The sequence below is a fragment of the Cataglyphis hispanica genome, chromosome 12 (assembly GCF_021464435.1).
Source record: "Cataglyphis hispanica isolate Lineage 1 chromosome 12, ULB_Chis1_1.0, whole genome shotgun sequence".
Taxonomy (NCBI): Eukaryota; Metazoa; Arthropoda; class Insecta; order Hymenoptera; family Formicidae; genus Cataglyphis; species Cataglyphis hispanica.
Genome location: NC_065965.1, coordinates 3,405,249 through 3,423,002, shown reverse-complemented (window position 1 = coordinate 3,423,002; position 17,754 = coordinate 3,405,249). Strand labels below are relative to the sequence as shown.

General features: G+C 26.4%; 3 protein-coding genes and 1 pseudogene across 4 annotated transcripts; all 4 read right to left on the bottom strand.

Annotated features, from left to right (window-relative positions):
- Positions 1-127: 127 nt before the first annotated feature.
- Positions 128-5,827, bottom strand: LOC126853274 (uncharacterized). Of its 2 annotated transcripts, XM_050598872.1 has the most exons (9): positions 5,727-5,827; positions 5,145-5,179; positions 4,852-4,971; positions 3,077-3,284; positions 2,309-2,784; positions 1,379-1,556; positions 1,046-1,267; positions 630-859; positions 128-324 (listed from the first exon to the last, which is right to left on the bottom strand). In XM_050598872.1, exons 2-9 carry the CDS (start codon positions 5,163-5,165, stop codon positions 163-165), a joined length of 1,617 nt encoding a protein of 538 aa, XP_050454829.1. In that variant the 5' UTR covers positions 5,166-5,179; positions 5,727-5,827; the 3' UTR covers positions 128-162. The 2 variants fall into 2 exon arrangements, with proteins under 2 accessions (XP_050454829.1, XP_050454830.1); XM_050598873.1 differs by lacking the exon at positions 4,852-4,971 and having other exon boundaries at positions 5,727-5,819.
- A 1,625-nt stretch (positions 5,828-7,452) lies between these two features.
- Positions 7,453-9,496, bottom strand: LOC126853589 (odorant receptor 4-like; annotated as a pseudogene).
- A 1,141-nt stretch (positions 9,497-10,637) lies between these two features.
- On the bottom strand, positions 10,638-13,159 carry LOC126853588 (uncharacterized). Its single transcript, XM_050599437.1, has 7 exons — positions 12,866-13,159; positions 12,386-12,561; positions 12,155-12,241; positions 11,849-11,948; positions 11,393-11,494; positions 11,029-11,187; positions 10,638-10,742 (listed from the first exon to the last, which is right to left on the bottom strand). Exons 1-7 carry the CDS (start codon positions 13,157-13,159, stop codon positions 10,668-10,670), a joined length of 993 nt encoding a protein of 330 aa, XP_050455394.1. The 3' UTR covers positions 10,638-10,667.
- A 1,407-nt stretch (positions 13,160-14,566) lies between these two features.
- Positions 14,567-17,444, bottom strand: LOC126853283 (odorant receptor 67a-like). Its single transcript, XM_050598884.1, has 6 exons — positions 17,228-17,444; positions 16,491-16,900; positions 15,711-15,810; positions 15,360-15,461; positions 14,962-15,120; positions 14,567-14,656 (listed from the first exon to the last, which is right to left on the bottom strand). The coding sequence occupies exons 1-6, from the start codon at positions 17,354-17,356 to the stop codon at positions 14,597-14,599; spliced, it is 960 nt and encodes a 319-aa protein (XP_050454841.1). The 5' UTR covers positions 17,357-17,444; the 3' UTR covers positions 14,567-14,596.
- Between the last annotated feature and the right edge of the window lie 310 nt (positions 17,445-17,754).

Below are 17,754 nucleotides of genomic sequence, written 5' to 3'. Positions count from 1 at the left end.
ATATATATATATATATACACACACACACTCCGTTCATAATATCTATAATTCGGAAGACACTTCTGAAATTCTAATTATATCTATAAATTTTGTAATGTTAATGAAATAAATATAATATATATTATACGTAATTTCATTTATAATTATAATTAATAACTTTTTTTATTCCTTAGCTAGTTTTTTAGCCATTGCTTTCAAATCTTTTCTTGCAATTTTTCCTGAACCTGTATATGGAAAATTGTCCAAAAATATCACCCCAGCACGAAGCTTGTATTGATCCATCATGTTATTCGCCACAAACTCTATTAATTCTTGTTCCGTCACCTACACAGATGCCACAGATTGTAACATATTTTTTATTTTATAAAACATCTTAAATTTTGTATTAAAAAGTTATCATAAAAATAATAGTATTATCTTGACACATATTGAAAAAGAAAACAGAAATGTTTAAGTTCTATAAAATTAAAGAGAGAGTCTAAAAAAGATCTTACAATGGGAATTTCTATATATTAAAAATCTCATTATAAATTTTTTTTTAGGGAAAGTATCGGAATATTTTTTTTTAATTTGTAATTCGCAATCTCTTGCTCTTGCGTGATGTTCTCATATTTGCAACAAAATTATACCTTGACGTCAGGTTTTTTAGAGACATAAGCAATAGGATGCTCATCATCTATTTCATGAGGTACTGATACTACTGCAACTTCCAACACTGCCGGATGTGATAGTAACACATCTTCGATTTCTCCAGGTGAGATTTGATATCCTCTATACTTTATGAGCTCTTTAATCCTGTCGATAACAAACAATTCTCCGTCTTCATCGAAATAACCAATGTCACCTGAATGCAGCCATCCTGAAAGAAATTTAATTTTTATGGTATTACTATTATATATTTTGTTAAAGACAAAAAAAAATTCAATATATATTTATAGTTTATATAAATTAATTATTATAAACAACTTCAATTCAAAAATATTTTCAATTTAATTCAATTTTTTTTTTATTATTAATGTCATATAAAAATAAAACAGTTTTTTACCTTCTTCATCAATTGTATTTTTTGTCGCTTCAGGATTTCTGTGATAGCCGTTCATCATGGTTGCCGTCTTTATCCATATTTCTCCCGACTGATTTGGACCAAGAATCTTTCCGTTTTCTGGATCCACGATCTTTATTTGCACATTTTGGATTACTGTCCCGCAAGATCCATTCTTATGATTCGGAAGTTGTAGCGCCGCAAGTCCACCAAGTTCCGTCATTCCTATATAAATGCAACAGAATTTCTCATAATAATTTCTATGTTTAGTATTTTGATATCATATTTATAATATTTTATTACATTAATATTTTATTACATTAAAAAGACACTTGCCATAACCTTGTATCATCTGGATATGTGGTAAAATACGTCTCACATCTTCTTGCGTTTTCGCCTTCATTGCTGCTCCGCCGAAAATTATGACTTTCAAAGATGATAAGGGATATTTTTTTACGCAATCCGCTCTGAGAAACCGGCATATCATGCTTGTGCTTAGGAAAATTAATGTTACCTAAACAGCAAGATCAAAGATGATTTTATATTTCAACACGCAATACATACGAAAATGAAAAACCAGTTATATAATTTACTATAAACAGATATTATGAAAGTATGCAGAGATAATATCTTCAATATTTGTCTGTGTTATTATCGTCAGTTTATATCAAATCGTACTTTACAATTAGTTATGATGATAGGCACTTTTGCTGGGTAATTAAAAAATTTATATGTTTGCATGACGAACAAACTTCAATAACAAATAATGCCATTTGACAAGAGAATTTTCATAAAAAAATGATACATTTACATTTCATATTTACTTTATTTAATATACTAAGCATTAAATTTCAAAAAAAAAAAATGATACGACTTTATCACAGAATTCGTGAATAAAAACAATATTATTATTATTATTATTATTATTATTATTATTATTATTATTATTATTATTATTATTATAAAAATCTCTAGCAAAAAATCTAGGCGTGTTGATATGTCTCATTTTCTTAAATTAGGTTGTTAAATAAAAATTAAAATAAAATAAAAATTAAATAAAAATTAAATTAAAAGTAATACAACATTATGATCTCAATGAATATAAATATAAAGAAAAGTCTTTTATATATATATAAGATAAAAGAAAGTAAGTAAAATGAAAGTAAAATAATAATAAAAATAATAAAAATAAAAATAATATAAAAGTATAAAAGAAAATTCTCTTGTCAAATATTATTGCAATCTTCTCGTCAGCTCTTCTCTTACCTTATATTTTTCAATAAGTAAACATGTCATTTCTTCGTCGAATTCTGGGTAGATGATCACTTTGGCGCCTTGCGCAATTGCTTTAAAGTTCATCATCACTCCGCTGATCCAGTAAAGTGATGAGAACCAGATCGACACTGCGTTGGTCATGTCCAGATTTTTGATTTCGCTAATGAGTAACAGAGTGTACTGGGACATTTCAACACCTTTCGGCATTCCCGTGGTACCTGAGGAGTGCATGATACACACCGTTTTCTTGATATCATTGAGTTCGATATATCGAAAATTTGCTACTTCAGCATCGCTGCAAGAGTTCAAAATGTCGGAAAAAGAAATTGTGTCGGGATGATGGCCGAAAACCACAATCGTAGGATTGCAATTATTTTCCTTTACCGCATTCAAAATAACGTTTGTGGGTTTCTCGCTGCAGAAGATCACCTTTGGTCTAGTTAGCTGCAAGACGTGCAGCGCAGTTTCTAATGACAAACAAAAATAATTAATAAAAACTAAATAAAATAAAATTACATCAAAATGCTATACATTTTTAATATTATGTAATAAATATTATTATATAATATATTATATAATTAAATAATAAAAAAATAAAATCTTTAATTAATTCGAGATAAAAAGAAATTGCACTTGCTTTGTCATCTCTCGGAATTATACTTATTTTTAATTTTAACTCTTATAATCAAATGCAATATAATGTCTGCATTATATAATATCTGTGTTATAATATTTATATTATCCCACTGCAAAACTCACGCATATCCATATTGTCGTACCACGGATTAAAAATCGCGTTGATATAAACTGCTGCCAAACAAGGCACAATAGAATTAACATGATTATGTGTACACACACTGATAACATCGTCAGCCTTGATTCCTTGTTTTTGGAGCCATACAGCACATCTTACGACTTTGTCTTGTAACTCTGCATATGTAACCTCTTGTTCTGTGCGTGCGTCTAACTATAATACGTTGTTGCTATTATATGCTATTATACAGTTCTCTATTATAGTTATTATATGATATTTTGAAACCATGAAATATTTCGTTTTATTGCATCATTACAGTTAATGAGAGATAGGATATCTTGAATTTTTCTAATATATTTAATTTCATGTAGAAATTAGTATACTAAATATATGCAATGATATTAAAAACAAACAATTTAATTGCAAATTAATATTTGTTTGTAAATTTTGTGATACTTTTTTTTATATAATAAATATTGTATAATTAAACATATATACATTCTATATTTTTTATTAATATTAGAATAAAGTTAAATAAAAGAAATAAAAATCTTAATTTGCAATTTAGTTTATATCCAATTTATTTTAGCTTTCTTGAGTCTAATTCTGTCTGTATAGAAATGATTTTATCTTCTGTAAAATTACAGACAGTAATTTTACATTTATTGCTTTGTTTGTAAGACTTTCATCCATCAACGATTTGAAGACAGTTTAATAGCTTAATTTCACTACAATTAGTGGAGCTAAACTATATTTAACAAGTTCTTGCGGTTTATGTAATTTAATTGCTACGATAGCAAAATATTTTCTTTATTTGTTTTCCTACTATTCTAGCAAATGATATCCCAGCAAATTATATGATATATTATTACTTCTCTAAGACGTAGAACATTATAATATTTTAATAACTTGCTAATAATCTTTTCCAATTTAATAATGTTTTTTAGTTTAATAATTTCCAGTTTTGTATTTAATATCGAAATGATATATATTTGTATATGATTTATATATGATATACTTTTGTAAATATTCAATATTATATGTAAAATTGAATTACTATAATAAATAAATTATATAATATATATATATATATATATATATATATATATATATATAAATGTTTCTTTATATGTAATTTAATTTTATATATATAATATTGAATATTTACAAAAGTATACTTTATTAGTAGAAGACATATATATATTGTTTACACATATTGTTTACCTTATAATCATATTAATAAGAAGCGAGAAATTGCTAGCAGATTTTATTAATCTCATTATTATTTATATTTCTCAACAAGAATTAATTTTAAAAGAGAAAGAGAAAATATTTTTTTTTTAGAAAGTTTTCTTTTTCTTATTTACTTAATTACTAGAAATCTTGAAAGTTTTTTTTTTCTCTTATGTTGATGTGATGCTTAACCGTTTGAGTGCCAAGCGGCGCGATCGCGCTTCTTCTGTCCTGTCCTCAAAACTGCAGCTCTCTGAACTGCGAAGCCCATAATCACAGCAGGCGCGGTTTCTCTCGATGCACAACTTTACGGTGACCTTTCAATCTCAGGTAAAAAAAAAAGATTTTTTCGAAGAAACTTGCCCCCCCCCCCAAAGGCTCGCTATTACCAAAAGATAAAATATAATATAGAATATAACAAGCGCTATCGCGCCGCTTGGCAAATTTCGACACGGAATATAACAAGCGCTATCGCGCCGCTTGGCAAGTTTCGATCGGGAAATGAGAAAAGCCCGTGGCACTCAAACGGTTAAATATTCTGACTTACATGTGCGATTTTATTTCTATGGCTTTTAATCTGGACCCATACCATCTCTCCAAGACTCTTATAATTGCCCGTATAAGGTAATATTTCTCCTTTGTAAACATTATTTTCTATGGTAAAATTCTAAAAATAATAGATGAGTTTGATAATTTTAAAGAATCGCAATATCTTTGCAATATTATGTTTATACTTTGTCTTTAATCTTATATTTAATATTATCTACTCGTTTTACACTTGTTGACACACAATAGCTTTTTATTTAAAAATTAATTACATACAATTGTTTTTGCATTTACCTTCGCGTTATCCGCAACCATTTTATCCCAGATTCCTAGATATAAAATTTTGAATAAGGTCAAACAAACGGTTCAAAATAAATATCACCGCATCATAAATAATTACATTCAATAAATTGTATTAAATCTTAATTAATCAAATTAAAATTAATTTTTTATCACTGCACAATGCATAAAATAAAAAGTTTTTTTTACAATAAAAGATAAAATTTTTAAAACATTTGTTTGCGTGATATTACGCACATAACTGCTAAATGAATTATATCGTACTTTATATTATTTAAAACGATGATATAAAATTGATAGAGTAAATTTTTAATATTAATTAATTGCGCAAAATATTATGTTCATGTACGATTTAAACTTTTATATACAATATATATATATATATATATATATATATATATATATATATATATAGTTATATACAACAGTGTATATATCTATCATATACAATATTTTCAATGTATATATAAATAAATTCCAGGTTTTTGATTAATGGAGAAAATTGCTTGAATTTGAATAAAAATCGGAAATGCTATTGAAGAAAATATTTTGGAAGATGAGAAGTTTTTGCACTACCACAAGATCACTTTTTCCGCCAATGAGAAACAGTAATGTTAATAAACAACGATCAATGTATCGTCGTGGATAAATGTTGACTGACATAATTTAATAACTTCTACTTCAAATATGTACTTCTGATGCACGTGATATCCCCTTCTCTGATTCATTTCGTGACTAGTTCGTAGCGTGTGTTAAGGTATTGTAGAATTAAGATTATGTAATCTATAAATTCTGTTGTTTCTATTGTTTGTAATAGATCTTTTTCTTCTTAATTGTTACAATAGTCGTCGTTAAACATTTTTGATATTATGATATTATTATTGAGCTGATTTAAAGTGAACTAATTTGTGAAAGAGTTTTGAAATAATAAAGAAGTTATTTTTGAATAAATCATTGCTGATCTTTATTGGGCACACGTCAGTGAGCCACAAACTTTTTAGTATGCGAGAGCATTGCCATGGCGTCGCTACGGCGGCACACCTGTATATACAATATATATATATATATATATATGTGTGTGTGTGTGTGTGTGTGTGTGTGTGTGTGTGTGTGTGTGTGTGTGTAAAAAGAAAGTGACACTGAAAAAATGTAAACAGATGAAAGAAGATTAGATCAAAGGACATGTGACTCAGCAGTTCGGCAGTCCCGACTTTCGTCATGATAAGACAAATAAATCTATTAATACTAAATTTTCATTTGAAAATTAATGCCCTTTCCTGATTCCCTTGATTGCCGAGTTACATATATAAAATTATTATATTTTTATATATACTAGAATACTACAAACTACGCGCGCTCCATTCATTTTATGTGTAAGTGTATATAATTACTTACATATTAATTCTAGTTTCACACTTTTTCAAAATAAATTAAATAAAAATTACACACACTTAATATTTAAACTATCAAATGTGCCAGTATCGATTTAATATGGTGTGCTACCCAGAATTCTAAATAAAAAACCGGAAATATGAAAAAATTTATATTTGAAAATGGTTATCTCAAAATCTAATGGAACGCATTACTACGATCATTTTGATCTTATTTGAAAGATAATTTAATATTCATCTTTTGTTTCAGTACTTCTTGTTATAAAATGCATACTTTTCCTGATATTTATAAAAATATATGTGGTGTAAAATAATTGTGGATTTAGAGATTTTTGAGTGTGGTGGTCATATAATAATTGAGTGAAAGTTTTTCCTTCTTCGATTCTCCTCTCATAGAGATCAAAGCTACAAAGCTTTCTGGCTAAATGTAGCCAGAATGAATATGGCCAGGAGTAACGCAAGGTAGGTCCAACTGGCCCAACGGAAGCAACATACGGTGCACTACATTAGGGCACTTGAATAGAGCACGCGAGTAGGGCACGCGAATAGAATACGCGAGTAGGGTACCTCCTTCAAAATTTTAGTGATTCTTAATAAGCAACCATGACAAGCTTTTATTTTGACATAAAATAGTATACAGCGCAGTATTAAGATAATCAATCAATATCGAGGAAAAGAAGTAACAATACTTGTATCGAGTACTTGTATGCGAATATCAATTTAAAATAAATTATTGCTAGGTGCATTTAAAGTTCTGTTTAACATTAATCAGACAAAGATATTTTCAATATTTTGTATATTATATTTTTTACATTTTATAGAGGATTATTAATACCTAAAAATCAAATCTAATAAATCTAAATAAAGATCAAACTCTTTTTTTCTTTTAATTAAGTAATACGTTGATCAGTTCATGTTCCATTTTTTTGATCTTCGAACATCATTCGCATTGTAGTAAAGTAAGAAAATATAGTTGAGAGATACTGGAACATTTACCATATTAAAAATATACATATTTTTTTTGTAATAAATTACTATAATATGCATATATATATATATTTGTGAATTCCTTTTGGAAAAATATATACTTATTTTTTCTAAAAGGAAATTTATAACGTGAAAGCAGAAATGAGTGCTTTGCAGATATATATTAATAATTTCCTATTTTTAATTTTTTTAGTATAATAATTATTTTGTTACCATATTTAAGCGTTAAAATAGTTAAACTTGACTATTGTTTTATTTTGCTATAATATAATTTAATTTTTTTTATATAGAAAAAATTATTTCAAGTGATAGCTTCTAATAATTATATGATAATTAAATGATACTGTATGCTATTGACGAATTCTAGCAATCAAAATTGCTATCTCACCGATGCATAATAATGTAAAGACAACGAAGGCAGGCCGCAAGGTAATACAACAAGTACTGGTCTCTGGCTTCTTAGTATAATCATCTGTAAATTTTTTCGAAAACTCTTGGATTCATCATACCAATTTGTTTCAAAAGCTATTTGTGCAATATTATTACTCTAAGAAGAACATTCAGAAATAACAAAATTATGTAAATATGGTAACGTTATTACTTATCAGTAATTAACTCACTATGTGAATCAAGTGCTCCGCTGGCCATGCGTACATAAATACTTCTAATAATGCACTGATTGCTAAAAAGACGCACTGGATCTTCAATGCTAATGAAACTCCCTATTCAAAAAAAAAAAACGTTTAATATGTATTTAAAAAAATGTACATGTTACATCAATTGTAACTTAAATCTACTATTATTATTTATAAATGCGTAATTAAGATATTATTTAATTTAATAATTATAACAACGCTTCAACACAAGTTATATATAATATTTTCGATGCATGGAATGGGAATAATTTTATGAAATATACTTACTGTGATAAAAATAAGCCCAAATACTATCAATGACACAGTACTAAAAAATACGGTTCCCAATGCAAAAGGACGAACTGCAAGAGTTACTTTTTTTGCGTACCTAAAATATTGCACTTTAAGATTTTATTTCACACATTATACTTACTTTTTCTAAACATCTAAAGATACATAATAAAACTATTTCTTTAATATTTTTAGCAAAGATTAGCAAAGATTTTGCTTTAGAAAAATAACAATATTATACTCGAGTAATAGTTGATGTTTCTCGATACATTTCATGAGATCGTAAATATTTGTAATCGTGCGTAAATCCTCAATCAACAATTTAAATCTCGCTGATGCCAACCATAGCAAAAGGGCCATGAAAGCGTTTACACATAAATGTGCAGCTATTTGCAGACCAACTACAATTTGATGCATATATGTAATAGCCCTTAACGGTTGACGAGATGCATCGAATGGAAAATCAGCAGGTGCCGGAAGCGGTTCATCTAATAGGACAGGTCCTACAAAAAGGGCGAAAAGGCTCGTATAGAATGATGTTATACAAAAGCCATAAAAATTGGCACACTTATCGATATAGTCTCGCTGAACAATTGCTTCTTCATGAGCTTTAATCAGCGCGCAAAAATTTTCCATTTTGAAAGTGACACACTGCAATTAATTATGACATTTTAGCTGAGGACGTACGAGAGGAACAAGCTTTTTATTTTAAAAAAATAATATTCCTATTAATTACTTGCAAACGTTGATAAATAACTATGCGACACAAAATATTCCAGATAACATGACTGCAGGGGAACAAACCCAACGATGCTTTTATGACAAGCTCAGGATCATCTAGATTCTTTACAAGACCATATACCATCGATGCTATTACAGCTATAGTTAGTAATATAGAGATGTATTGATACAACTGCATACACAGCACTTTACGTTTACTTGCATCTTGCGGTAGTGGCCAAAACCATGCAACAAACAAACTTAACTTTACAATAGCAATCGTTTTTTTTAGTGTCATTCTTTTTTGCATGACTGCCTACATAAGCTATACACATACGAGTATATTGCAACTACTGTTTAATGCAAATCTATCTCTCGTGTTGAAACAACAATTCAAGAACTTGCGGCAAAATGCTAGAATTATACACAGCAAAATCTTAAGTTCTTATTAAGAAACTATACTGTGTTATAAATTTTCTTTTTACATATATACCCTTAATAATATTTTTATAAAATGTGCAATAAACTGAGAACAATACAGTTGCATCAGCTATTTTTAGTATAAATAAGAAAAATATTCATGCATTGTATTGAACTAAATTGAGTATAATTCTCCTGAGATATAGAACATCGATTGAGAAAAATATATGGTAGTCTTAAGATATGGTAATCTTATATTTTTATTTCTGCATATTGTCTGCATTGACTAAAATTAGGTGGCAGAGAAGTATTAATAATTAAATCCATAGAACTTCAAAAGGCAATTGTGGTGTTATATAGCAATTTTTTTAAGTATCATTACAACATTGATAAAGTATTTTAACATAAACTGAGATATCATTGAAATATGTTGATGAATAAGAAAGAAGTTTTATCGCGTGCGCTTGGTGGTATAAGTTCTCTTATAGGTTTATTCACAATATAGTTCTTTTCCATAAGTTTTGTTAGATGAATTTTGTCAGACAGGTAATTTCTTCTACTCTTAATTGTCAATCTTAATTTTTTGATACCAAATTTTAATTACTAGTTCTTATATTTTTTATTTTTTTCGTAATTGAATATACCGATTATCGATTGTATATCAAACGAATAAAATATTTGATGAAAATTAAAAGTAGCGAAAAAAATTCACATATATCATTTAAGTAGTATAATATAAACTTTGTGAGATGTTTAAATTTTCTGCTTGCACGATAAAAAAATAAAACGTGCATTTGCATTTTAATAAAAGAACACTAAAAAATTAGAGAATACAAATGAAACATATATATGTATAAATTTTTAAAATATTTTTAATATATAATATTTTTGTGCAACATTTAGTAATTGTACATACAAAATAACTTCTTGTCTACATTGTTATGTAACATAAAAAATACTATCGTATTTAAATGCGATAAATATAATTAAATATAGTGCTTTTAATATGTTGTTTAAATTATTGATTTTTCTGTAATCTGGTGGTAGACTTGTGATAAATTTTTATTTTATAATTAAACTTTGTCTGCTTCATTTTCTTCTAACATTACTCGTAAAGTTGTAAAATAAGAAAAAGCCGTTGAAATATACTAAAACATAACAATATACATATATATTAAAATATATTATATATATATATATATATATATATATATTTATTTATTTATTTATTTATTTATGAATATATTAAATTAAAATTATAAAAATTATAATAAATAAAATCTTTTTGAAATATAGATACTTTATAGAATATATATATATTTTATGGTATATAGTAATATTGTAATTCTCATCACATCATATATTAATAATAATGTTGTTAAATAACATTTATTTCTTTCATGATTCGCAATAATATAAATGTTTTTGTCTTACCGAACCAAAGTATCTTAAGGATAAAATAGGTATAATGCAGGTAACGGTAACAGCAACTGGTTTCTGGCATCGTAACAAAATGGGAAGCAAATTTTTTTGCATATATACGTTGCGAGAATACCATAACGATTCATAAACCGCTAAGGCAACATCTGAACTCTGTTATAAAAAGATATTTATTAGTAAAATCGTAAATTGTTATAAAAATAAATTTTTATGTATAGATAATTTCTCTTTTTGATTAATAAATATAAGAAAATATGAGCCGTTTGAAATTTGTAAACGCATCATGTATATCAGAATTATATATATTTATTAACAATTGCTTGTGTATAATTATTTGGCAAAATAAAAATATACATACTGCATTCAATAGATTGTTAGCAGGCCAACAACACATAAACACTTGGGAAAGGCAGGTGAAAGTTATCACACAAAATTGCAGTTTGATAATTAATGGCTGTTGCTGTTAATGTAATAGATAATATCAATTTTATAATAACGTCACATTATTTTAATATAATAATATACAAATATGCGATGTTTTTATATGCGCTCATTTAAACAGATATAGAATCTTATAAAAAAAAATATTATTAAAAAAATGATAAAAAAATGACAATTTTCTTAAAAAATAATTAACTTAAATTTTATTAAATAATTTACAGTTAAAATAAGCGGATTTAATCTTGATATATAATAATTAGAATGATTAAGAGTAATTTTGATAATATTATTTTAAATAAGTAGGGAATAAAACAATAAATGAATAAACTTTTATTTTATTTAATAGTATTTCATATTTGATAGTAACACTTACACTGACAAGAGTGAGACCGACGAATAATACTGCCGCTGCACTACCTCCAACTATTGTCAAAACCAGAAAACGAACTGAATGAGTTACATCATTTGCGTATCTGTAAATTCATATAATGCTTATATTTTATAACTGTAAAGGATACAATTTTATCAATGATCTTAAAATAAATTATATATAAAGTATAAATAATTTTTATTTAAAAAAAAAAACATATTTCTTTTTTATTTTCTTCAGATTCTTATTGACAAAATTTATTATTATAAAATTAAGGATTAATTGTATTATTTAGATTTATAATCGTACCGTAGCAGTTGTTGGTGCTTCCGAATACACCGTGTCAGTTCGTAAACATTTGATATCATTCGTAATTCATAGCACAACATATCAAATCTAGCTGAAGCAAACCAAAGTAAAAGTGCAATAAGAATATTGATACATAAAATTGATGCCATCTGCATACCAACAGAACTCTGTTGTACGTAAATAATCGTTTTTAATGGCTGATAATTTACGTTGAATGGATATTTAGCATACGTTGGAAAAGGTTGAGATAAAAATGGTGGACTGCAAATAACAGCAAACGCTGTTAAATAAAACCACATCGCAGTCACAGCGTAAAATATCGCATATCTATCGACATACTGTTGCAAGATATCCTTTTCGAAACCTATAGCATGTTTACAGTAGTTTTCCATCTCAGCAATTAATAACTGCAATATATAATTTGTGGTTTTGGTAGAAAATCATTACATTTTAATTAAAGTTATTGTAATAACATTAAAATATTAATTTGAATATGTTTTAATTCTTAATTGTTATAATAATTCATAAAAATTGTTTAATTATAATTGTAATAAATAAATTTATGATTTTTTCTTTATAATTTTAAATATAAATGTAAATATGTGTATGTATATAAAAATATATTATAATTAAATTGCATATTAATATATATAAACTCAAAAAAAATCAAAACGTCATTTAAAGGAAATAATTGTCTATTTAGATTTTTACTTGGAGATGTTTATGCTGTCCGTGACATATCCACATTTCTATAAAAGCTTGAGCACTGCCAGCTATTAATGGAATCGATTTGACGCAAATGTCGGGACGTTCATTCCAATCCTGAAGGGTCATGAACAATGGTACAAAAAGACACCATATGTTCACGTAAATCAAAAAGCGTAACACCCTAAAAAGAATTACTTGTCGTTTTGTAGCGACGGCCGGTAGTGGCCATGAAAGAGATATAACTAAACTCAATTTCGTGAAAGCGATCACGTTTTCCGGTGTTAATTTTCTCGACATCTTACTACCAACTGAAACGTCAGCTGTCAATATGTGAGATATATAATAAAAAAAATGCATAGGGAAATAATACATTTCTGCATACAAAAAATATCAATAATGATACATTATAGCTATCATTATGCTCGCACATGCAATGAAAGACTTCTGCACTATTCGTTTTCCCTCTACAGCAATATAATACATTGGTTTATGAAGGTATAACGGAAATAAGTTATTACATAAATCATTGCAACATGCACCTGAATATTTGCTGCATTGCGATTATTTGCCGATGTTTTCATAAGCTACATTATAATGTCAAGACAATTGCGTATGTTATCAATTGCAACAATCATATATTATATCTATAGACTATTTTCATAGCGAATTAGGTTTTATACATTATAAGAAGAAAAAGAGATGTAGTATTAATTTTTATATGTTAGAGAGCACATGGAAAGTTCACCCAAGTTGAAATAAATAAATGCAATATATTTATTAAGCTTTAACGTGATATAATAATAATATTGTTTTTAGATAAAATGAATAAAAAAGTGAATTATTCTGAGTCATACAGAAGTTTTAAAGTGAATATCTAATATAATTTAATATTTATATGTATATATAAATTTGTCATATACAAATAAAGAAATATGAATTGCGTTGGAATCAATTTTTGTATTATACTTGCGATAATGTAATCACGTTTATCTTGCATAAATAAATATACTACTATTGCGCAAAAGTCATCAACATTATCACAAGGTATAAAACTTATATTTATATTTAATAAAGTTTAATAATTAATTAATTTATTTTTAATTTATTAACTAAATATATAATCTATAATAAATATATTTAAAAAAAAAACATTTTTAAACTATTTTCAAAAATATTATTTGTCTATAATAACTTATTAATACGAGATTACTAAATACGGGATTATGGACTGCATTTTTTTGGAATTATACAAGGGCATCTGAATTTCTTTCGATTAGTTAGTTCCCTTTAATTAAAAAAAAAAAAACTGAATAAAAAATAAAATAAATAATTTTACAATAAATTATAAATAATTTTATAATTTATAATCGGATAATAGCACAGAGATATACTTTATGTATTACACAGCATGAACATATATGTTTTTAAAACAGCAGATATCTGGAGTTAAAATTAATTCTAGATTATCTTATATTTTTCCTATATGTATTGTATTTACATAAACGGTAATATTAAATTTGTCTCATACTTACAAATTTAAAAAAGGTTAAAAAATAAGCAATTGATACAAAACTTTTTTATTTCTAAGACATATGTTTCTGAGAAATTAACACTCACTAATAGAGATATAAATATATTTTTGCTTTTGCTAACATTAAAATAGTTTCTAACAAAAAATATAGTGATTTTTCTATAAAATTTGGAGCAATCCGTGTAAATTTAAAAAATTTAATTTTATGATTCTACAAATATTACTCGTAATGTCATTAAATAAGAGAAAGCTGTTGATACGTACTGAAATAAAATTAGAACATTAATGTTGTCTCGCTTTATATGGAAGATATGTAAATAATAATAAAATTTTTTACAAAAATTGTCAAAAATGACTAAAAAAATAATATTTATATATTATTTGAAATAATTTAAAAAAGTATGTGTTGATTTTTGTTTCTAATTTACTAAAAAGTCTATTATTTAACAAAATATAAAAATAAATTATTGACCCAAAGTCTTTCTTATCAAATTCTTTCTATATTATTAAAATCTTTTTATATTATGTAAATTGTATAAGAACAATATTTTAGTATTTTAGATTTTACCGATGCATAATAATTTAATGATAAAACTGGTAACATAGAGGAAACTGAGACGGCCGTTGATATTTGGCTTCTGAACAAGATAAGCGCTATACTTCTTTGAAAAGTTGCGTCTTTATTGTACCAGGGTGATTCATATACTGCGTGCGCAATATTTGTACTCTAGTAAATAATATACAAATTTTAGAATAATATGATCAACATTAATCATTATAAAAATTGAATCACTACAGAAAGATGTCATTTTTACAAAAAATATGTAATTTAATATTTAAATAATATTAAAAAAATGTAATTTAATATATATATATATATATATATATATATATATAATATATATCCAAATTTACATTTAGTTTCTTTATTTAAACTATACCTATGTACTCTTTGATGCAACTTACCGCGTCCATCAAGTAATCGGCTGGCCAAGCGCACGCGTAAACTTCCATAAATGCAGCTATACACAGAATTATGAATTGTGATTTGTCCATTAATTCGCTTTCCTATACATGTAATAATATACGTATAATATATAAATTATAAATAAGTTATGTAAATATAGAGTAATAAGAGAGTAATATAAATTATATATATATATATATATATATATATATATATATATATATATATATATATAAATGCGATATGTGTTAATTTAATATACACATAAAAAAGTCTAAACTATATATAATCTGGTAATCATATAGAATATATCACAACCAAAGTCGATTCAATAATAAACAATTACTTACGCTTGCAATTACTAAACCACCAGCTACAATCGAACATGTACAAATAATTATTATCGCTAATATTGCTGAACGAACGGCAATTATTACCTCTTGAGCATATCTAAAATAATTTGTTGCTTATTGCTTAATCATTATTAATTAAATTATCAATAGCTTACACATCAATGCAATTTTTTTTTTTTAGTAACACCGCTATAATTATATCCACAGCATTTAAAAGACATCACACCCATGCGATTTTGAGATTCTATTATTTTATATATTATCTTTATACAATTTATGATGTCTTAGTTAATCATTGACTCTATTCATGTAGTATCGCACGATATATTTTTTAACCATTTGGCCGTACGAGTTTGTATAACTATTGCATAATTATTTATCCTTATTATTCTTTTTATTGTTACAAGACAATCTCGTTTAAAATCAGTTTTTAAGATATTTATATTGATTGATTGTAATTCACAATAATTTTTTCGAATAAGTGCAATGTGTAAATATGTGAGTAATGAATTCTCGTAATCCAAGAGAAAGAAGCCTAAGAGGCATCGAGCAATAGCAGAGCAATCTTGGGGTAAATAATTTATGGTTCATATATATTATTTCTTATTAATTGTGCACGCGTTTCTATTTTTATTTGATTTGTTTATTTAGATAAATTAAATAAGAATTAGAAAAAAAATAAAGTTTTATATCTTATAAAAACTTTTAAATTTTACAAGAATAATTAAATATAAAGATCAAGGAAATTGAAATAAAACAAAAACATTGTTTTATTACCTTAACAATTTTATATGTTGTCGTACATTTGCGATGATACCGTAAACATCGGTGACCTTTCGAAATTGATGCGCCAAGATTTCGAAACGAGCCGTAGTAAACCATATGAAAAGACCGATAACAGAACAGTGACAAACATTCGAAAAAGTTTGCCAAATAACGATGGATTGATGTAGAAAGACAATAGTCTTCATTGGTTCACGTTTCACGTCAAAAGGATACTTTGCTTCTACAGGTAGGATCTGATCCGGTATTATTAACGGTGCTATTATTGTTGCAACCGCGGTGAAGAAAACCGCCACAGTAGAGCCTGTATAAAACACTTTACACTTATCAACGTATCGTTGATAAATTTTTTTTTCGTGTGCTTTTGCGTTTTTAAAATTATACTCCATTTCCGAGATCAAATACTGAAATTTAATTCGACATTTTGATTAGAATACATAAAATGTACAGCTTTTGTATGATTTAAACAACGTAATAAATAAATTTGGAGTTGCAGATAATGACAATTTTCTATAAATATATATATATATATATATTTTTTTTATTTCAAAATTATCAGCATAGAGCGTTGATAAAAAGATCGTTTATGGAATAGTATTTGTAAAGCTTTGTGATTAATAACATTGCGTATGTTAAATATAATATTTAATCTATTTTAATAGAAAGTTGCATAAAACAGATTGAAAAATGCTAATCTAAAATTAATTCTTTATCACTTTGGTATTTTTTACTTGCAATCGATCATATTGCAGCGCAAAAGATGATATTTCCCAAGGGACTTGTATAAAGGCTGCCACTAAACAACATAGCTTTGTTATCCTCGCTAGATTGTAATCATTGTTAAAAAGAGTGTATACCATTGGCACAACTAATAATATTACATGCACACAGACCAAGAAGCGTAGAATTTTAAAACGTATCACTTGAAATCTAGTAGCATTCTTCAGTAGTGGCAATGAAAAGCATAATGCTACCATTATTTTCGTAAACTTGACTGCGGTTTCCGGTGTTATTTTGCTCGCCATAATTACGTCAGAGCTTATCAATATAATAATAGTGAGTTTATATTCTTTCTCGATCGTTTTCTTTCTTCTCTTTATGTCGTCTCTGACAAAAGTACAAGCTTTCGTCGATTTATAACACATACATATTTAATGTATAATAGCATAGTTCGATACACGTAATTTATATAAACGCGGTATTGCAAGAAAAAAATATTTTACATATAACATACTGGTTTGCCCGATTATATTTTATA

Coding starts and splice junctions, on each gene's coding strand:
- LOC126853283 (XM_050598884.1), bottom strand. CDS start 17,356: ATGGTATACACTCTTTTTAACAATGATTACAATCTAGCGAGGATAACA. Junction 15,462..15,710: donor GTGGTTTAGTAATTGCAAGC/GTAAGTAATTGT, acceptor TTACATGTATAG/GAAAGCGAATTAATGGACAA. Junction 15,121..15,359: donor CCGATTACTTGATGGACGCG/GTAAGTTGCATC, acceptor ATTATTTACTAG/AGTACAAATATTGCGCACGC.
- LOC126853274 (XM_050598872.1), bottom strand. CDS start 5,165: ATGGTTGCGGATAACGCGAAG. Junction 3,285..4,851: donor ATAGAAATAAAATCGCACAT/GTAAGTCAGAAT, acceptor AACGTATTATAG/TTAGACGCACGCACAGAACA. Junction 2,785..3,076: donor GTACGACAATATGGATATGC/GTGAGTTTTGCA, acceptor GTTTGTCATTAG/AAACTGCGCTGCACGTCTTG.
- LOC126853588 (XM_050599437.1), bottom strand. CDS start 13,159: ATGTCGAGAAAATTAACACCGGAAAACGTGATCGCTTTCACGAAATTG. Junction 11,188..11,392: donor CTAACAATCTATTGAATGCA/GTATGTATATTT, acceptor TTTTTATAACAG/AGTTCAGATGTTGCCTTAGC. Junction 10,743..11,028: donor CCTTAAGATACTTTGGTTCG/GTAAGACAAAAA, acceptor GTTATGTTTTAG/TATATTTCAACGGCTTTTTC.